Source organism: Semicossyphus pulcher, unplaced genomic scaffold (assembly GCF_022749685.1).
Source record: "Semicossyphus pulcher isolate SPU_LCO1_2020_fin unplaced genomic scaffold, fSemPul1.0.p SCAF_21, whole genome shotgun sequence".
NCBI classification, from domain to species: domain Eukaryota; kingdom Metazoa; phylum Chordata; class Actinopteri; order Labriformes; family Labridae; genus Semicossyphus; species Semicossyphus pulcher.
In genome coordinates, this window is record NW_027211695.1 from 8,118,459 (window position 1) to 8,141,149 (window position 22,691).

General features: G+C 42.0%; 1 protein-coding gene across 1 annotated transcript; it reads right to left on the reverse strand.

Moving 5' to 3' along the window:
• Nucleotides 1-4,326: 4,326 nt before the first annotated feature.
• ccdc149a (coiled-coil domain containing 149a) lies at nucleotides 4,327-22,691 on the reverse strand. The gene is made up of 13 exons (XM_069672335.1): nucleotides 22,582-22,691; nucleotides 19,190-19,351; nucleotides 18,963-19,001; nucleotides 18,279-18,386; nucleotides 18,049-18,165; nucleotides 15,167-15,339; nucleotides 14,617-14,689; nucleotides 14,389-14,473; nucleotides 13,748-13,892; nucleotides 13,492-13,568; nucleotides 12,074-12,106; nucleotides 8,126-8,218; nucleotides 4,327-5,411 (listed from the first exon to the last, which is right to left on the reverse strand). The coding sequence occupies exons 1-13, from the start codon at nucleotides 22,630-22,632 to the stop codon at nucleotides 4,921-4,923; spliced, it is 1,647 nt and encodes a 548-aa protein (XP_069528436.1). The 5' UTR covers nucleotides 22,633-22,691; the 3' UTR covers nucleotides 4,327-4,920.

A 22,691-nucleotide genomic window follows, 5' to 3' on the forward strand; every position in this document is an offset into this window, starting at 1 on the left:
TGTAAAATTAAACTCCTACAATGAAAAGTCTTTAAAATGTGTAGTTTATATTGTACGAAGAATCAACCTCCATCTTCTCATTTAAGGTTTAAAATTCAAAATGAGAACATATTGAGAGTTTTCTGGAACTGTAAAGTAAGAGCCAACATAATTGAGGATCTCATTATGTCAACATCCAGAACTAGTTTGGCCCAACCCTGATTCCCCTGCTGGTCTGGGATAGCAGCATCTGGTTCCCCACCACTGATACCCCATCACAAGGTTCTGTAGCCTCTTATCACACTAGCCCACCATCTTCTATCTTAATAGAGATCTAACTGTACTCCATGTCTACGTGCTGACCTCTGGCGTGGCCTTTCTGCTTATCAGCTGTCCACAAGCTCACGCTCCTCCCAACATCATGCGACTTTGGCTGCCTTGCTTCCCAGCTGGGCCTTGGGAGCCATGTTGTTGTTGTTATTGTTGCAGTCAGTTTCAGTTTTGCCTCCAGGAAACTACTGTGGTAGGTCACAGGGGATGAAGAATCACTGGCAGCAGCAAGGCAAGCAGTGTTCTGTGATTAAGGAAACATCCACATTGTCGTTGTGATGATTGACTTTTTAATAACATGTTTGAACGCGAAATATTTTGACAATTTGGGGGAGCTATTATTTGTTTTATTGCCAAAAGTTAGATTGCCCAAAGTTAGATATGAATTCATATATCTGTGCATATATATGTATATATGAATGACTATGTCTGTGCAGTAAAGACAAGGCTATAGTTACCAAACAGTTGGATTAGCTTAGCATAAAGGGGGGAAAAGCCAACATAGTTCAGTCTGGCTGTTCCAACTTCATACTTTATTTGTACCCATAAAGTTAGGTTAAATGGTTCCTTTTGTTTTTAGGTTTTATGCTAAGCTAACTGCCAACAGTTTCATATATAGTGCAAAAATATGAGAGTAATATATCAATCTTCTCACCTGACAGTCAGGAAGAAAACAACTATGTTTATTTCCCAAAATGTTAAACTATTCCTTTAGTTTAAACTGTTGTGTGTTTAAAAGTTCAGAAATCAATACTTTGAGACTACACAACCTCTACAAAGGGTAGTAAAGATTTAGGCACATTTTACGCGACAGCTGACGTGATGAGAAAATGCACACAGTAGTTGCAGAGATACAGAATACATATTAAAAGTGCACACCGAGCCAATGATTCAGCTAGGCACAGTGTATCTGATACATTAAAATTATTAACTCCACATGAAACAAGCAGGAAAAAAAAGATGACTGACATATTTAGGCTGCTTTTTTTCTCTCCTCTATTATCTCAGATAATAACAGTCTTGTCAGCAACAGAGCAGAAAGTTACACTCTTCAAAATGAGCCCCCGCGGAGTAAACCTGCAGGGCTCTGCGAGCGTCTCCGAGGCACCACATGATAAAACTCAGGTAAGCGTAAAAAAGCAAGGTGTGGGAATGAAGCACGAATCATAAGGGCACTGACCATCGCTGGAAGGGGCATCTGGTTGGTATAGTAATTAACCCTGCTGAGTGGTTTGCCTGGAAACTGCTGGCTCCACATGCCCCTGTCCACCCCCATCCTTCAAACCTTCAGAGGACCCAGAGATGATGGGGTGTCAAACCCTCACTGGTCACACTTATTAGAGCAAGTGAGCATTGCTGTGACCCGGCTGGTCTCTCCCTCTATCCAAGCTCCAGGGTTGGATAAGAGGAGGGGCCAGGGATCAGAACAAAAGCAAGTTGATACTATGATAAGATTAGTGATATATATATAATATGTTACAACATATCCCAACATCTGAAACATGAAAGAGTATCAGCCAAGTACAAAGCTACAAAAGGCATGCACACTCATACAAATGATTCCCTCCTTGATCTCTCTTTCAAGCGCAAATACAGAGAGGTAAGCCCACACCTGAGTGATTTAAGCAGAACACGGCCAATCGAAGCACATTTTTTACTTGCCCTCTAGTGGGGGATGTCGCTGTCACAGATAAGGGGCTAAGATTAGTTTTGGCACGGGCTAGTTGCTCGTACCGTAGCCTCATTTTATCTGTAGTGGTGATGATTGGCTACATCAGCTCTCAGCAATCCTCTTTTGCTCTCTGGGGTGGCGGAAGGCAGCCTGAATCTTTCAGCTGTGTGACAAGACCAAATACAGCGCAATGAAATCCTGACAGGGGTCTCAGATGAATCTTTAGCAGGTAAAAACGCTCGTGTAGTTTGTTTACTGTGGCAGCTTGTGTGTCTGTATGAGGTTAATTAAAGTAAATACCTATAAGGTAAACTACCCATATACTTCCAGCACCTGATGCCGGCCCTCTCTTTCTATTCTTCAATATTTCAAATGACAGTGCATCAGTTGGTGCTTGTGTGCACCTGCTGTCCAATATTAATAAGGACAATTCACCAACATTACTTTTTTTTTTGCCCTCATACAGCCCTACCAATACTGGATTTTGCTGGAGCGTATCCCAGCTGTCGTTGGGCGAGAGGCGGGGTTCAGGCCGGACAGGTTGCCAGTCAATCACAGGGCTGACAAATAAAAACAGACAACCCTGCTACGGGCAATTCAGAGTCGCCAATTAACCTAACAAGCATGTCTTTGGACTGTGGGAGGAAGTACCCGGAGGGAACCCACGCCTGCATGGGTAGAACATGCAAACTCCACACAGAAAGGCCCCCAAGCATTAGAACCAGGAACCTTCTAGCTGTGAGCCAATTTATTCTGATCAGTTTTTCACTAAAATGCTCTGTAGATTATGAGTAGGCAAAGATCAAAAATTAATAAGACACCCAATAGCAAGCTGGTACCATCTTGCAATTTCATTAGTTCAGATTCCATCTGGGTTATAAACTTAAACTCCTTTGGGGACAAAAAAAAGGCTCCGCTACAGTGTGCCAAATCAGCTGCCTGGCACAGGGCCGACACTGGGTGCTCACCACAGCTCCCCATCTCGGATTCTTTCTCTCCCCTCGCCTCTATTTTGTGTCAGATTAAAAATAGCAAGTGGCCTTCTGCAGAATAAGCAGTTCATGGATTCTGGCTTTGACGCTGCGTTTGCCTGGAGAGGCCAGCTGTCACCTGCATGCAGCAAGAGTAGACCTCAACACTGATTCTCAATACACACTGGGCTCTGGGTTTTGGCTGCACGACAAAACGGGTGTTTTAGTGCATTTATTTTACAGCCACTTTTGGTGTTTTAATATGTTTTTTAAGCTTTACAATTGTACAGAGGTAATGACACTGGTCACCCAAATATATATCGTTCCAAATTATATGTTAATTCTTCTAAAAATAGAATTAAAGCATTTGTATGACTTCACACTCAGCCTACATTTTTTATGCTAGAACAATTCTCTCCCAAGGCTGGAAAGAAGAGAATCAAGTTAAGCTGCTCTAATCTGTAAAACAATCAAAAGACTGAGGCTGCTGCATTTAGAATTAATGAGACACCAACTTTGTGAACGCTTAGAAATTATCCAGAGTGATTTTCTGCAGATACGGGCTCATTTTCCGCTTCAGAACATTACTATCAAAGTGTGAAAGCTCAAACAAAATATGACACCAAGTTCACAAAGTCAGCCTCGGTAGTTGAAGTTTTGATCAGATGATCCTGCTTGTGTGGTTTCTCGCTTAGACAAATATCAATCAAAAGCTTCAGATCAATCTCGGATCTCATTGGCTACAGTCTGATGACGATATACCCTCTGGGGACAACGGTGAACATGCCAGGGCATGTCGCCAGCTGTTAACTTCCAGTTCAGAGTTCCTTTTCTGCGTGTTGCATTGTTTACAGAAAAAGAACCAGTTTTTCTTGTGATTGACTTTAATTAACGGGTCTTACCTGTGCCGAAATTTCAACATCATGATGCAGATTAGTAAAAAGTAAAAATGAAGCTTTGTCAGGTCTGTCCTCAAGAGGAGAAGAAAACTACTTTAAATGCTCGTTTGTTGAACGGAGGTCGGATCGATTATGATGCATTCGAGGAAGTCAGGAAATGTGAACGCTCAACGGCTTTCGTGACACAGCGTCAAGGGAATTTATCTCAAGTTGAATTTTAGATCTAGAACAGATTGTTAGCTGAAATTGTTGCGGATGTTGCTTTCCACCTGGACTGTTTTTCCTGCATACGCCGCAGCCTGCTAATCCGTTATTGGTCAATATTACTCGGACTACAAGCGTAATACAAACGGAAACCAAACACTACACACTATGTAGAATCTGTAAATAGAGATTAATGATGTAATTGATGTAATTAAAGAGTTTAAGTGTGTACATTGGAAAAGACTCACCTCACACAGGTCAATATGGTTTATGCAGTTGCATTTATAAATATCAGTTGACACTTCCACATATAAGGCACATTTAGTCTCATCGGAACATCAGCTTCTACTAGAGAAGAAATAAAAAGGATATCATTGGCAACATTCACCCATATAGACAAATAGACATCAATAGACTCTTTAGTTATAATAATATGAATTTACACACATGTACAACACAGTCATTACAATTTTTGGTAAGCCAAATTGGACCCATATGAGAGAAATAACAAAATGCAGCAGAGTTTATTGGCATCCCTTGGGAAGAAGAAGGAGAGCAAACAGTTGGGATTATCGTACCGCAGGGGAAAGGAAGTTGAAGCGGCCATATTTATGATTTTTGCAGCTATTTTTTCTGTCGGGCATGATTGAGTTGAAGATTGGATGTTCAGCAACAAACTGTCTCTGGCTCTGTGAAAAGGGGTCTCTGTTTTAATGACTGATCAGAGCTGCTGCAGCGACGCTGTGAGAATGCAACGAGGGATGATTAATGCAATTATCAATAAAACGACCACAACAGGATTTAAATAAGCTTCTAAAGTCTTTCAGCAGCGTTAGATCACGCCAAGTGGCCACTATGACAGGTGTCACTGAGTGTCCCACACCTTTGTACTTGACATATCTGCGGCCTGGTTCTCTGACAATGATATTGAAGCTTCTTCATGTTTAGGAGCATTATTGTCCTGGGACTCGCAGGGCGCACGTTCAACAGAACCTTTTATCATTTGAAGCCATGGAACGTCTGATTCAGTGTTCGGGACGCCCAGCGCCAGAGCTGCCTCCTCTCCTTCCTCCACCGTAGACCCCAGTTCTTCATCCTCGACTCCCTCTTCCTCGTGCCCCGCCTCTTCCACGGGACTCCGCCCCTCCCCCAGCTCCGAGGCGCCTCGATCTTCCGCCAGGGTCACGATTTCTCCCACTCTGCTGTCAATCCCATTCGTCTCCACCCCCACGAGGGGCTGCAGGCTGTTGAGGAGTGCAGGTGAGCCTTCCCTGCTGACGCCATCTGTGCCAAGGTCGCTGGCAGCGGTGCGGCATTCCCACAATGATTCATGGGAACTTCTGTCGTCTGACACAACTGGGAGAGGGGAGACGAGACAACTGGTCATTTTAATTAGTCACTTGATCCGAAGCCATAGTAACATCAGAAAACAAGTTCCTCTGCCCTTTTCTGTTCCTTTCAAGGAGTTATGGATGACACCTTTGACAACAGTATCTATAACACAGTCTACTTCTTCCATCAGCTGAAACAAACAACTATATTTGTAACGAATAAATATACGGCTTGTTTTCCAATTAACTGATTAATCATTGGTAATATTAGAAAATAATGAAAAAGGTCCATTAAAGTTTCCTAGTGCCCATGCTGACATCTTTAAATTGCTTGTCTTTGTGATTGACATATGAAAGCCAGACTTTCACCGATTTGCAATGACACAAAACGGAGAAAAAGCAGTAATTAGTCATATTTTAGAAGCTGCAGCTAACAAATGTGTGGCATTTGCTTGATTAATAAGACTTTTTTCTTTTTTGGCCTTTGCCTTTATGGGATAGGACAGTGGATAGAGTCAGAAATGAGGGAAGAGAGAGTAGGGATTACATGTAGCAAAGGGGCTGAGGGTTGGAGTTGAACCTGGGGCCGCTGCGTCATGGACTTCGCCTCTTTACATGGTGTGTGCACTTTAACCACTGAGCTAAACCGCCACCCCCAAAAGGCAGACCAAAAAAGGGTACATAATTTCATTGTGTGAAAAAAGATGGATGATATGACGCCTCCCTAAAAGTGAAGCCAAAACATCTCTATCGCCCCCTGCTGACTGGCTGCAGTATAGGTCATAAAGCCCGCCTCCTCCATGTTAACAGATGGGACATGAGTCAAACTATAAAATCAAAATACACACCAAATAAATGTTTCTCAAACATGGTTTCTGTCATTATAGTTAGTTTTTATCATGCTGATTAATTCTAAGTCTTCATTTGTCTGACAAATGTATTTTTAATTAGTAATTTGATGCTGTAAAAAGGATGATTGACAGCTCTGTTTACAAATACGGCTGCAGCCGATTAGTTCCGGATTAGCAGAGCAGAGGAGGTACGCCGGGAGGAGACGTAACTAAAACAATCACTACAGTCATTAAAGTTTCCATATCTGTGAACGTCTGCTTCAGACTAATACCTCTTTCCCACCAAAATTAGCGTGTTGATGCGTGTTTTTCAGACCCAGGAAGACCACTTATAAATGCTGATTGTCTCTTTTCCCATTGCCAGTGAAGTATACTCCATTCGATCTCTTTCCTGCTGCGTCACCGTCTGACGTCACAAACGCGCCACAGACAGGGTTAGTAAACAGTGAAGATGTCATGGTGGTTAGGTCTTTATTGTATCCATTATTCATTCAGTCTGTTTATCAAACTCAGCGGCGATGTTCGAGCGCTGCTTAGACGGGGACGGCCAGAATTTGTAGCTGAGATGACAAGGAGTTACCGACGGAGCGTAGCATCACGCCGGAAAGGGGGCGGAGATTAGCGCGTCGACACAGGTTTTGTGTTCTCATCAATGCCGCATGGCAATGCAATTACCCAGGTCTACTGCAGAGTCATTTGACCCAGGTGTTAGCGGGTTTTTTGACCAGTGGGAAAGGAGCTCAACACAAAGAAGCTGTTCTGCTGTTAAATACCCCGACGTGCGTGATCTTTGCTGTGTTTTTTCCCCCGGTAAGTTAAGTGTGTGTTTGCGTTAGCGGAAGTGGCTACGGCGCAGCTCTGGCTCCAAATGACGTCACCAGCGCAAGATGACAGCGCCCGTAACGGGGGGTATTTTGGCTTCAATTTCGTACAATGAGAGCAGATGGAGACGCGTCGTCCATCTATATATACAGTCACTGATTACTAACTGATTTATCCTTTTGCCTCTGCTGTATGCGACTAATACAACGTAACTCTGGCTGAGTGGCTGCATTTTACAAAAGATTTTAGTCAGTTTGAAACTCATTTTAAACACAAAACTGATGTTACAATAAGCAATCTTAGATTACTGCCCTATGACAGTAGAGAGTGCCAAGAATCATGAGTTGATAAATAGAGTCAGTATCAATATCAGTGTATATGTATCATCATGGCTGTCCTTTTTAAATATGATGGAAAAACACAATCGAAAGAAAGCAGGAAGAAAACTTGAACCACTGTGTCAATGCAGAAAGTTATTTCAATTACTTATGTGACTGAAGTGCTTCCATGGCAACAGGCTAAATATAGCAGCAGTGCCCCAGACAAGGGGACGCAAGACAAGTGTGACGCCCCGCATCTCGGCGACAGCAACAGCTTAGTTCTGCCTCTTCGCCAAAATATGCTCTCACTTTGGGGATTACTGACCCATATTTGTGGATGTGCAGGCAAAAAGGTTAAAGACTGCACATGGAGTCCCAGCCACCTTTTCCCACACGCGCGCACACACACACACACACACACATGCAAAAAAGACACAGGAAGAAAGCAACATTACTTGAGCTGGCATCCATATTTATGTCCCCCCCCCTTCTCCTTTCAAAGAGAACACGGCAGAAGTTTCTGAATGTCAGCGGGCGAGAATTTGCTTCACATTTCCAAAATGCCATGGCATTTGGGCAGCTTGCACCAATGAGAAGCAGACAGGAGTGGAGGCGGGAAGGGAAAGGGACTTGGGTTAAACATGGAAGACAGCGAGAAGAGTTTAGCACGCGGCGGCTAATTACAGTGTTTATGCCGTTAGCTGTGGGCGCTCTTAGGAGCCAGTTACACACAATTACACACTCACCTTTGGGTGGCTGCGCTGTGAGCTGAGATGAGACACGCGTCGGGTGAAGCTCTGGTTGGAGGTTTTCATTCAGTGTGCTGTTGTCTCGTGTCCCTGTAAGACCACCATCAAGGGGCAAACACTTACTTTCAAATGACAACAAAACAACAGAGTAAGTGGTTTGAAAAGTTTTCAAAAGGCATGTTAGGATTGGATGGAGTTCATCCAAGCACATGCATGCTATGTGTACTTTCACACAGCATACAAACACACACACGCACGTATGCATTGCAGTGCTCACAGGAAGTGGCTTCAGTTCCCTGTCATCTGTCTTCATTAGTGATGGCTGCACGCCTCTTAGGCTGACACCATATGCTACTCATAGCAGACTGTGCACTATAAACCAGACATCACAAACACACACACACACACACAGCTGTACCCACATCGACACACGCGCACGCTCGAGCCTCTGAGTGTGCACATCAGCCTTTGCTTTCACAGAGAGCCGGTGAATAGGCCTGTTTCTGACCATTCAAGTGTGAGGCACAAAACAAACAGAAGAATGGGAAAATGGATGGCTGGGTGACACGATGCGTGAGAATCATGAATGGTGAACGGGGACCATATTGTTATGAATGCGGTCCATATTGTTATGGATGCTCAGTGCTGACACTGACGTGGGAGCAGAGGGTGGGCTGGGGGCTGTCGGTGTCAAGAGAAGAAAGTTTCAAAAAGTTCTTTCAGTTCTTTCCAAAGGTTGGCATTTGTGATTTTGACTGAAATGCCAAATTTTAATTTATCCATTACTTTGGTTTGTTTATCACTAAATACATTCCAGACTAATGACATTACCATCAGCCTCAGCTGCACCTTATGTTTGTTGCTAATTAGCAAATGTTAGCATGTTTACACTCTAAACAAAAGTCTGATAAACATTATGTTAAACATCATGATAGCTGTAATTAACATTTCGCTTAAAATACCGCTGTACATGTATAGCCTAAGAAATGTGTTGATGATGGTATTAGAGGAGACGTGTTGCTTCTTGTAAACTTAGTAACAGGTTCAAAAGCGTCTTTTCTAAGTAAAGGTGTAATCATACATCAATTTATATGGGAGGATCCATTCAGTGACCAGGGATTTATATCATTGATACAAGGTGAAAACATCGATCAATATCATCTTCAGTTGTCAAATCATATTGTTGTTGTTGAGTTGATATAAATGCAACTCACTGTGATAAAAGAAAAACAGCCCTGATTTAGGGATTTGTAATTTTAGTCGGTTTAAAATCACAAAATAGGGAATTTTATGGAATTTCAAATAAGAACTTAACAATCCAATACAACCAGAGATATCAATTATGGGAGGGAATCGCATGGTAACTCATGATACGATACAATACGATACGATACGATAAAGTACGGTACGGTACGGTACGGTACGATATGGTACGATATGGTACGATATGGTACGATATGGTACGATACGGTACTATACGGTACGATAAGATACTATACTATACAATACGATACGATACGGTACGGTATGGTACGGTACAATAAGATATGATACAATACGATACGGTACGGTACAATACGATATGATACAATACGATACGGTACGGTACGGTACGGTACGATATGGTACGATACGGTACGATCAGATACTATACAGTACGGTGCGGTACAATACGATATGATACAATACGATACGGTATGGAATGGTACAATACGATATGATACAATACGGTACGGTACGGTACGGTACAATAGACTGATTATCGGCCGGGCCGATATTCGGCATTTTGACGCATATCCGCATCGGCCTTTTTTTTTTTTTTATCTGACGGCTGACAAGAGATCAATTTAAAACTGGGTTATTTTGGCTCTGATGCATATGCTTAAAGGCATTTAAACAAAGTTAAGTGTTGGAGTTTGTATTATTCAAAATTTTGATGCCAATATTTTCACTTTTACTGCAAGTGAATATCGGCTTCAAATATCGGTTATCGGCCTCCTTGACTACTGATAATCGGTATCGGCCCTGAAAAAAACATATCGGTCTATCTCTATACGACATGGTACGATACGATACAGTACGATACACGTACATGGATACATGGCCCACAATAACAATAATATCACACAGCGATTCTGCAATAATTGATTGATAATTGATGATGCATCACAATATCTTGTCCTTACAAAGGGAAAGAGCAGGATTAATGTAGTTAATCACTGTAACTTGGTGTCAGTTTCACAGAATTTGACACAAACTGAGAAGAAACAACGTGTGTGATTCAGTCTGTAAATTAAACTTACAAAACTATAGAACTGTAAAAACAAATTAGTTGGATTAATGTCATTAGTACCAGAGCGAGGACTCATGAAGTAGTGACGCGGTGTGTAAAAATCGCAGGGAAGTGCAATATATTTGTGAGTAAAAATTGAGATATTTGGCGGCAGCATATCAATAAATGTATCGCACGAGTCAGGACGATGATATATTGCCTTAACTATATCTCAAAAATTCTTTATGTTTTAAAATGCTGGTCTTAGAGAAATTGTGTATCCTAGCTTTTACAGCCTGAATACCAGCCTTGGTAATCGGTATGCAGAGCTCAAGTTAAGCACAGAGGTGTGTTTCCATGAGCCAAGCAGTACTCAGGAGGAGGCATGAGGTTACCATCTTCCCTTCTCTCTCATGCACATATAACACATAATCCATTCCAAAAAAGTAAACTGTTCCTCTGCATTACGTGAAACCTAAAATCCCAGATTGTAAACTCTATAGAGACAAAGACGTCTGTCAAACAGTGACAAGGAAATGCCTTCTTCTTCACTGGAAAAAGTCTGTAACTGGACCGAAACTGAGCTATATGGCTGCTCTCTGTATCCACCTCTGTCTTTTCAATAGCTGATGCACTCTGACAGGCTTTCAATTGCTGTGTTACATTCCTGCTTGCACTCATTCAGTAGGGTGGACTGGTGGGGGATCCATCAATCACAACTCTATCTGACTCACTGCATCCGTGTCACTGTTATTGTTTTTGGCTCTCCCTCATCCGACGACAAGGTAGTCACCTCAAGTGTTCTCCGTGCCTCAGGTAGGCCGCCAAGGCCCTCCATCCTATCCTGTTTGCCTTTCATATCCATCAGCCGAACTTCACATCACATCAAGGCCACAGACGCTCGCATCCCTCTCTATATTTCTGTCTCCCTAACTGTGGTGGACAGCGCGGTCGTCAGGCACTCTGGGCCCCCTCGCCTACAAATTCCCTAATAACGGCACATTCCCCTAAATGTGTTTGTAATGTGGGCAATCATTTTCAGTAATGGATGCTTGTCAGTTTTATAGCGGTGAGAATGACGGTCTCATGACAGGGCACCTCCATTCAGCCGCAGCCCCTCCACCTCTCGGTGTTGTTAATGCACAGCACAACATCCCCCTCTAGTGGGAGGAGCAGGGAACTCTTTTCTCTGTGCACCGTTTTGTCTTCTGGTTTTATTTTGAAATTCTTTGCTGATTGCAGTAGATTTTTTTATATATTTTACATCCTTCTGTTATATATTTTGGTTCGGTTTCGATGTGTTGAGGGTTGGATTTGTTTAAAAGAGGGTAAGCACTTGCTATGGATACATCAGTATTTTTCAATCAAAAGCAGGGATTTGACTTAAAGTACTTAAAGCGGGGATATAAGTGCAAAGAAAAATATATTCTCCGTCTTAAAAAGGTCCCTCCCAACCCTGACATTCAGAATGAGTGTGAACATAGAGACACATCCACTCGACCAAAAGCATCAGACGTTTCATGAACAGACAAACGAGCGGGTGGTCAATGGAGTCGACACGTAGTAAACGATGGGCATGAGGTGACATGCTTTCTGGGTGTCTGCCCAGATTTGTCCTGGCATGATATAGCGGAGGGCATGGATGGGCTAAGTGGGGCAGAAGGAATACATACTCCCAATTCCCACGGATACGCGGTAGGTCAGGCCTGAGACGCAGCCGGGGAGAGAGAGAGAGAGATACACGGTTATGAACATAAAAAGAGAGGACAAGCAAGCTAAAACAATTCAATTAAATTAAACAAACAAGGACAACAAACTTCTCTAGGAAATCATTAACTTTACCAGGAGTAAAAACACTCACACATCACACACCCATAGTCACACGGTCATGTTTGCTGATGGCGTGGTACGGTTACAGGTACCAACCAGGTCAACGCACATGTTACAGCTTCAAAGTCGCTTTTAACCCCCTTATTCTAAGAGTATTTTAAACATCTGAATAATAAAAAATACATGTAAATTTAAGCTGACTGACAAACAAATGTATATCCACTGAAATACTGTTAAATAAAAGAGCCTCAAAGACAGTCAAACTGCTGTAATTACTCTCTCTGATAACTGGATTGCACTGTGATGTACCGTAAAATCTGGAATATAGGTCGCACTAAAATATAAGTCTGTTTTTGGGGGTATCCCAGAGGGACAAAAAAGGTTTTCTATAGCTTTTCTTTAAAGACCCCCCTCTGGTGAAAATCAAGTGTTTAACTTTGTAAACATCTCCATGTGGTGTTCTTCATGTGCTACAAGACATATCAGGGACAACATAAGCAGTCATCTCCACAGCTGGGCCTGTCTGCTTTTAAACTGCAGTGTACCAAGGACAGGCTGAACAACACATTTTCAGATCGGCAGGTTTGAGACGTCACAAACCTAAGGAGCCAATCCCGTTAATGGTCGGGGTGATGCTATGCATATCATTATGTGCAACCACTCAGGCGATGCGCGAGCCAGCTGTAACCGGCATCCAAATTTTTGCAAACTCGCTACTAATAACTACTACATTCCAAACTAGCTAAGTTTCAACAAGTTGCCACTAAATGATGGCAGAGACGTGTTTTGTTTTCGCAACGGAGGGGGAAGGGACTATGCAGATTGGGGAATTTGTAATGAGAGAGACGGAGGATTTTTACAAGGTAATTAAATGTATTTTGCAGAAAAAAACATATAAGACACAATTTATTATTTCAAGCGGAGCATTTTATGTCTTAAAACATGACTGGAGCTGGTTATTTCAACACTATTTGAAACACATTCAAAACACATTTTAAATCCTACCATCTGGTGTCACCATGTCGGTTTTGCAATCCTGCTAGCCACTGGTGCGGTACTTGAGCTCAGCCTACGCAACACAATAACACACCTCTCTCTGCATTTTATACTGCTATATTGGTTGCAACGTCTATAGGCAAAAAACATGTATTAAATGTGTCTTATACACCGAATTTTACGGTAAGATTGAAGGGGTCATTTAAGGATGTTAATGAGGAGCTTTTTTTTGTGGACGTGTTGACACTTTGAAAAAGGGACCCACCTGGAAGACTCCACAGTCCTGAAACCTCCAAGGTCTTCAGCTTCCTTTCCAAATCTGCAACTCTGTTCCCGAGTATCCTGCAAACCAAGTGCTGTGAGTCGGGTTACTCGACACTGATGACAGCGGTTGTGCGTATTTGTGTATCAGTGTTTGCCTTGAGGGTGGAGGAGGATTCTCAGAACAGGTTGGCAAACATTGTAAGTGTCTCAGGTGGATGGAGTTAGAAGATGACCCTTTTGAAACGGAGGAGCGTTACCTGTTGGTGTGCCTCTGGTGCTGGATGACCAGGTTCTTCTCATGAATGGTCTCCAGCAGAGCCGTAGCCAGGGACTTGAGGTCGGAGATGGACTGTGGTGTGGCGGGCAGGCTGCAGCCCTGCTCTTCCAGAAGCATCCCCTGGACTGAAAAGAAGATGATGAATGAATAAAACTTCCACATTAAACTTAAAAAACAGATAACAGGGGTGGTATAACAAAAGACAGGTAAAACAGCAGGACAAGAGCAAGACAGAGATGGAGCATTAGAAACAGCTGTCTACTACGTGACAGTCTCCTAACTTTAACTCCGGAGCCCACTGTGCTGCTTCTGCCAGCGACTGTCAGTCATCATGGCAGGCTCATTTCCCTGCCAGTGGTGCTCTCTACCACTCAGAATACAATTAGTAACCCAGCTGGTGTCCGGGCGGTGGCTTGAAGGATCGGCATTAAGAAAAAAAAGGAGTTATTAAATAATGCAAAGGAGGGAAACAAAGAACAGAAACTGAGAAATAAAGATCAAAAAGAGGCGAGGAACAACATTTCAGTGGCCTTCAACACTTCCCAGAACAGCTGCTCTGGTATCTGTCGGTGCAGGAGTTGAGAGAGGATTCAGAGCGAGCTGAACAGTTTGAGTTTTCACCTTGTTTGGCTGAGAGGACTCCAGTGAGAGGGCTGCTGTTTGATTTCCCATATGTGCTGGAGTTTTTCCTCCTCTCAAGAGCCGTCTGTGGAAAAGGCAAAAAGCTGTGTTTGATGTGCAATTTAAATAAAAGTAACCTCTTGTACCTTCAGTGTGCACGCACAAGAATACGAATATAGTGAAGCTTCAACGTCCATTTGTGTGGAAACAAAGGCATTTCATCTGTACCTTGTACTTCATGATGTTCGACTTCAGCAGGTTCACCTCCTCTTGTAGTTGGCCGAAACGCTCGTGCAAATACCTGCAGTGACGATGATCACAATGAGAAGAGCTAATGAGCTGCAGATCACATGCAAATTGTTAACAGACACTTATAGTTTTAGGATGAAGCTCACAGGATCATGAATCTGAATGCAGTATTACAGACTGGGTGAAAAAAACTCTAAACATTAAAGTCTGTGATTCTCTCTCTTCTTGTTGTCTCTCTGTATTTGCTTCAGGGAGTTTTTCCTGGTTGAAATTCTGACCAATCAGAGAGCAGTTTCCTTGCACAACAAAACTTTTGGTCTGCTTGTAAAAGCTGCCGTGCGTTAATTCGGATCAAACAAACAGACGTTAGGTGTGAAAGCACCCTAAGATAAGAAGTTCCTGGGAACCTGCAGCTTGTAGAAAACACGTCCGCTCTCTACAATCTTAATTGGAGCTTTACATAACTACAAGAGGATCGGCATGAAACACAATTTCTACCTAAGAGGCGTCTATTTTTTGTCCTACTAACCTGTTCTCCATGCAGAGGGCGTCCACGTCGATGATGCGTGCTTCACGGTTGCCCAAGATGTGGTTGAGCTCCACGTTGAGCCTGTAGGCCTTCTCCCTGAAAACATTACGCTCTGCCTTCACGTCCTGCAGCTCGTCTGTTAGCGCCTTCATGTTGTGCTCCATCTCCTCCATCTAGAAAAAGGCAACAGGGCAACAAATATGAATAAGATCTGATTCTTTGTTCACGAAAATCTGAATTAGCTGAGTGCACACGCTATTTTCAACTGAGTGAGTGGATCCACCAGAATTGAGAATTGTATTGTGAACTACCGAGGCTTCATTTGTTAAAGTGGGGGTATTATGCTGTTTCACATTTTAAGACATATATACAATGTTACAATGTTAGATGTCCATACGAGACGTGGCTGAAGTTTCATAGGTAAAAGTATGTTGGAGTAATCCCCTCTAAAAAGTCTGCAGGCTGCTGTGAACGCCTTCTTTCACACAGACTTCTCCAGACACTCAACTTTGTGATGTCACAAAATAGAGGAACTCTATATTTGGGCATCTGCCCGAGACACAGCAGAACTTCCTACCCCTGGCACAGTTCAAGGACACGCCCACCCAGCAGCTCAGTCTAATCCAAAAAGTGAAGTTTAGTCTTTGCAGACAAATCTATAACACCGCCACAGGGTAGGAGGTGCGCCTCAAACACTGAGTTCTGCCCCTCGGCAGGCTTCGGAGAGCTGGCCAATCAGAAGAAAGCAGGCTTGTAGGGGCGGGGTTTCTTAAAGGGACAGGGCTGACTGAGTGGTTTCAGGCAGAGGTTCTATGAGGGCCTGCACAGAGCACCAGCACCATTTTTTTTGTTAGTGTAAATTATGCTAAGCTACTCCACAGGTATCGCAGAGTGAAATATGAAGCTTGAAATTAGCATTAAACCTCGCCTTTAAAGAAACCTTCAAAAGATTTCACCCTTTTTAACAGTTCCAGGCACTATGGAGCAAAAGGAACTAAACTCAGCAACCAAACTAGGAACAGAAATTCCGGTTTATGTGTCCATGTGTAGTTCTATTTGTAGTTTTTACTGTATTTTTATTTAGTTTTCATCAACAACAGTACATATATATGTTTTCATATTTTCCTTTGTCAGCTGTGTAAAGCTTTTATTTGTATGCATCATATTCAAGTATTAAGCATTTTAAACAGAGGTAAAAAAAAAAAAAACTGGAAAAAATTGAAATAAAACATAAATATCTACACCAAAATGTATATATAAATGTATGTATATATTTTTGGATACTTATCCGACGGTAATTATGGGTGTTTTCATGGTGACAGCACACACATTAAATGCATGTTATTGAGATTTAAAATAAGACACTTATTGCTTTAAACATTGTAGTTATTCATGTTAAATGTGTGTGTTTCAACTCTGCTCTGTAACACTTCTCTTTTCCTCTTCCTGGCCGGAGACGGGGAACTGCCGAACTCGAGCCGGAGCGGTCCACCTCGATAAGAGTAGGGGGTTCCCAGGAGAAGAGACCAAGTGTGGTAGAGTGGGAGGGGGTTTTGGTTAGTGTTTAAGTTTTAGAGGCACCCTTTTTAAACATGTATTTATTGTTGATAATATATTTGTATATGACATTTTGCCATCCGTGTGATTTGTCTGTATGAGATAATTGATATTTGTTTGACTAATAGGAGGAGCCCATCTGTTTAAAAAGGACAGGGGTGGTTCAGGTGAAGAACCAACAGAAAGAAGGAGACACAGCTTCTGACCATAACTCCACCCACTGCACAATTTTGAAAAAATGCTCAAAGTGGGCAAGGGGCTGAGAGGCAGCTCAGTGATGTCCCCTCCCCTGGCCAGAGAAAAATGGAGAGCGACACAGAGTCACAAGGCACATATGCCACAGAGGGCTCTTTGGAGGTGGAGGACTTCTCCCCTCCAGAGTTCCCTGAAGAGCACTTCAGTGTGGTGGAGGGCCGTGGTGGTCCCGAGCCCTATCAGTTCGAGCCATTGGCTCCAGCCCCACTAATGCCTGAAGCCGGAGCTTTCGGAGCAGAGGCAATGCAAGGGCAAGAGAGAATGGGCGCAGTCTCCGAGTGGTAATGTAATGTTAGCTAGAAGGCTACTGTACAGCGTGCTAGCAAAAATAGCGTAAACTCTGATTGACAGGCGTTAACATTCTTTTTTTTTTTATTTATGAATTTCATTACGCAGTTTTGTCCCAAACAGTCGACTCTACTTCACCATCGGCTGGCAAGGTTCAGGGCTGATTTAAAACTGTAGATGGCGTGCTTGAACCATTTCCAACCCATGAAATGTTCATAAATTTGGTAAGAATTGTCAAGACATGTTGAAGTGTGCAGTTACTCTTTAAGTTGACGGAATTGGGATGAGAAAAAGTCTCAAAGTGGAGATGTTTTGAGGTTTATTATTGATTTTGGCTTAAAAAATATAATATGCTTCATTTCTCTCAAATCAGTGGCTTGTTTCTTCACTCGCCGATCCTCCTCTCTTTCTCTATCTCCTGCTTTTTAGCTCATTTGCCTATCCCCCTCTCGCTCTGTTTAGTTTAGTCAGGAGGCCAACAGCATAACTTTCCTCTTACAAAAATTAATATTACAAGAAAAGTTTCACTCTCGTTGGATTTGATACCACGGCTGAGGATCTAAATCTAGTTTCTTGACCACAAAAAACGATGGTTCTTTTGTTAGAATGGTTCCCGTGTCGGTCAAAATCAGACTAGTTTTTGGATGTAAAACATATCAGATAAATCCTTTTTCTGTTAAACCTTGACATGCTGAGAGCTTCAAGGAACTGTCAGTGTTTAGGATGTGCTAATGTGTGTTCTGTGTGTGTGAGTTTTGGGGAACAAAAGGAAAGCAATTAACCTGTAGCCCCGCTCTCTCCAGCTGGTGGACTAAGTCCTCACGCTCATGGGCAGGGAAATGACGAGCCCCCACATCTTCGTCCCCCAGCCTCTGTCGAGTAATGGTCATCCTAAGGAGCTGTAGAATAAAATAAAAAAAACACATGCTAAATTCCCCGCTTCTCTCAAACACATTTAGGTCACGTTAAACTGCTTGTATGTGTATGCGCTGCGACAAGTCAATGAACTCACCTTGTTATCCCCTTGGGCCTCCGCCAGCCTCTGTGTCAGCTCCTTCACCTCCTCAGCGAGCTGTTTCGCTCGATCCCGCGAGTCTCTCAACAGCTGAGCCAGGTTCACCTGAGGAGACGGCGGGGAAGAGGAGTGAATGAGGTGAAGTAGATAAAATATACAGAAACAACACAGTGGAAGATTGAACAATTGATTATCTGGAGACTAAACTATTTCTCCGCCATGGCTAATTTCTCGTCTACATTACACCTATAGCAGCGTCACCTTTTTCCCTTCGCTGATATTTGCTTGTTTGTCCTTCAAAGACCAAGAGTCATTTCTATAATGTAATTCTGAGGGCACCTTTTCAGTTCTGGTTGTCACAGTGTCCTTGAAAGCAACATCTCCTACAAGACAAACCCACTATAAAATAACCTTGTAGTTATCTGGTAGCAGGGGTCTGTCTAGTGAGGGGTGAAAGTTGGAAGCTGCAGATGTGGCATTGAAAGAGTTGTTCTATTCAGTGTCACAAATCGACGTGTGATCTGTATTTGTTAAGTATTCAGAAGCTGTTTGTCCACCAAGATCGTGTATTTGATGAGAGGTTATCCTCACCTTACTAAATCCACACAACAAAGGAAGTTTGATTCAACCACAGGATAAATTAGAAGCATTACTGGCAGGAAGAAAGTCTCGGAAACTTACTTGATTTCGTTTTTCCGGTGGCAAAGAGGTGTCTCCGTCCTGATATAAGAAAGAGATATAATAATCAATTAAAATGCTTTGTCACTTAAGACAATTAGTACAAAGTACTTTATGTGCACTATTAAACATTTCAATGACTTCCTGCACCAGATTGCACTTATAAAAAAACAACTATCACAGACTGTGCACCCACACAAACATCATCTTAAAAGGCGTAAACCACTCACTATTAGTTCCCTGTACTTTTTCTTGAGTCCCTGGTGACGCTCCCTAAGCTGGTTGGCCATCAGCTTATACTGGTCTCTTTCCTGTTGACAGGTGTCCAGCTCCTTGGACAGAATGAGGAGGGCTTCTTTTTTGCTCTCCAGCTTGCGCTTACACACTAGAAACTACAGGAAATATGGCACACAAAGGACAGAACAGAGGGCAGTGTTGTTATCAGATCCATTTCGACACCGATATATTAGGTATGTTTTTTTCTAATTGCAGAGAGCATCAAGTCTCCTCTGTAGTGGAATTGATGTCATGCCTGGTGGCCCACTGGCAGATGCAGAAATAACATAATACAGGGCTTTTTAAAATGTACACATTCACTGGGAAATATAAGAAAACTACTCAAACTTAGGTTACTGTATGTACAAAATGCCATATTTATTTGTATGTAACATTTTCTTGTCTTTTTTAGGGAATCATGAAGTATTTAGGCAGAATTAAAGCGTTGTTTTATCAGCGGAAAAATATCGACAAGAAAAATGACATATCTGCCGATACCGATACAGTGCGATAAAATCGTGCATCCCTAGGATGCACGATGTTATTGGCACTTTATTGGCTTAAAAATGAACTATCGGATATTGGCCAACACGCCGATATCCGCCGATATAATTAACCGTTAAAAAAATGGGCTGCTGCATACTTGATTAAATTCCCGACCTCGGCGCAATGTCCCCGGCGCGAAGATGACCTGCGCGGCACAGCATGATGACGTCACGTGTGTCTACCTGCAGCATGAGAGAGTTAGAAGCCAAAATGTCCGTGGTGTGGAAGTTTGATGAGTTGATGATCTCTACAAATATCGGTATCGGTAATCGGCTAAATGAGTTGTAAAATATCGGCATATCGGATATCGGCAAAAAATCCAATATCGTGCATCCCTACATTATAGTAGAAGCAGTTAACTGCAGATCTTTCAGCTCTGTGTTGTTCCTGCATCACAATGCCTGTATAAAACATCCATGGATCATAGCACCTATAGCTGGTTCGCAACCCAGGGTCCGGGCCGCCCTTAGGGGGAGCCAAAGATTGCTGGGGGTGCGCGAGGCTCTGTCTGCACTGACATTGTCAAGATTAGATTTGCACGTTAAATAAAATCATGAAAAAGCACTAAATTAAAAGCCTGTTAAAACTATTAAAAATATATATTCATCCATACTTACACAGATATATTTTTGACATACATACATGCAGAAATGCCTACATCCACATATTTAAATGTAACGAAAAGTTACATTTAAATATGGTTTAACTAATAATTAAAGATAACTTTGATAAACTAAAATGACAAAGAACTATAGGCTGATTGGTGCCAATAGGGATTTGAAATCACTTTATTGTTTTGGTGTACGTGTGTGCAGGCTAGGAGTGGCTCTGCCCTTTGTTAGATAGAAGCAGGGGATTTCACCGACATAGGGTATCTTCTCTGCTTGAAAAATTGATTTTGATTGAAAAAGGGCAGCAACAAACTATAATATTCCTAATCAATTAATCTGATGATTTTTTTTCTCCAATTAATCCATCAATTTTTTGGAATAAGAAATTTAAGAAAGTCGCAAAAAATGCTCATCACAATTTTCCAGAGCCAGAAGTAATGTCTTCAAATTGCTTCTTTGATTAAACAACAGTTCAAAACCCTTCAGGCCTCTGCCTGAAACAACTCAGTCAGCTCTGTCCCCTTAAGAAACCCCGTCCCTGCAAGCCCACTTTCTTGTGATTGGCCAGCTCTCCGAAGCCTGCTGAGGCTGCACTTTTTGACATCACGAAGTGCAGCATTTAGAAAAAACAGTGTGAAACCTGGTGTTCACAGCAGCCTGCAGACTAGCTGAGAAGCATGGGGATTACTCCAACATACTCAGATTTGAAACTTCACCCACGTTTAGTATCCAACATTGTAACATTATAGATATGCCTTAAAATGTGAAACAGCATAATACCCCCTCTTTAACCGATTTTTTTTCCAGCTCTAGATTATAACTGTCAAATGATTAAGCCGTGCAAATGATACCAACCAGTTCTGTACAGGTGGAAAACCACCACTTGTTTAAAATGTAGATAAGACACAGTTGAGGTAACAGAGTAAACCTTGATAGCAGTCAGACCAGCTCATAACCAAATTAAAGAACAGCTATCATGGAACTGAATACAGTAGTAGTGTGTATTAAAGTTTCATAGCATGTATGCTAGCTCAACCATGCTAATGTAAAGCTGAAGGTGACAATTATTTTCTTATTTAACTAATTGTTAGTTTGACTATTTAAAATTATTGAAAAACACCCTATTGCTAGCCTGTAGTAATTTCATTACTATATAGTATCACAATTAATATTTAAAATAGGGGAGACCACATTTTCCTTCATAGCTCACAGTTTAATTCAAATAGACTCGTCATCTTTTAATATAATATATGTATATATATATATACTTACAATTGTAACAATGAAAAAATACATCAAATTAACACACTGTATCTCAAGTAAAGCACAACTTATAATAATCACATTTCCACTGTAGTATCTAATAATGTTACTTAAGATTCTTTTTTGTATATGGTTCAAATTATTTTAGATTTCAGGTATTGTACGAATTCAAAGGAAAAGTTTGTCTATTTTTGCAGACGGCTAGGCAACTATTCTAGTGGTAACTAGATTTTAATTTTTTGAATCGAGTATATATTTTACTCAAATGGATAAATCAGCTGTTGAGTCAAGGACAGTCCCTTACCAAGCTTTGATGAAATGGTATATGATAGACATACAGATTAACAATGAAATGTGGAGGTAAATGTAAATGTGGAGAAAGTTTCATCACTCTAGCTTGTTTCTTATTTGAGGAATTAAATGTGTTACAATTGCCCCCGGTCTCCCCTATTTAAAAGCTGTATTTTATTTATAATACATTTTAGCGAAGTGTCATTTAGTAATAGGTTTACATTACTTAGTTGCTTGTAAAACTCACTCTCCCTAATCTATTTTAGTCATCAATACATGCGAATCTTACCAGGTAGGTTTAATTGAATCGTCATGTTTACAAGCAGCCCCACAGGTGGGTTTTACCTGTTTTATAGGCACCATACGTGTTTAAGAAGTGGGCACGAGGAGTGTCACCGCATTTCAAACCCAAGAGGCTCGGATGCTGTCGGCCTGCAGACTGGCTTACCCCGACAATCTTTATCCCATTTAACGTCATTTAAAGATGAAAAGTGGGGTTGCCTAAGTGATGTTAAACAGCTCTTAGGTCTATAAAGCAAAGACACTAAAGCTCTTTCCATATGGACAAGGAAACCACTGTGAAAACATGTCCGTCGCTGCAACAGCTGTTCACGGTCTCCTCCACCCTCACTTACCTCGCTGACAAGCCCCTGCCAGTCACTCTCGCTCCTCTTGGAAGACTGCATTATCCCAAATATCTGTAAAAATGTCAGGGTAAAGGGTTCCTCTCCGCCTCCGTCCGAGC

Excerpts from the sequence above, each read along its gene's own strand:
- ccdc149a (XM_069672335.1), bottom strand. The coding sequence starts at position 22,632 with ATGCAGTCTTCCAAGAGGAGCGAGAGTGACTGGCAGGGGCTTGTCAGC. Across the intron at positions 18,387-18,962 it reads CACCGGAAAAACGAAATCAA|GTGAACCTGGCTCAGCTGTT; the intron begins GTAAGTTTCCGA and ends CCGTCTCCTCAG. Across the intron at positions 14,474-14,616 it reads CGAACATCATGAAGTACAAG|ACGGCTCTTGAGAGGAGGAA; the intron begins GTACAGATGAAA and ends CCTTTTCCACAG.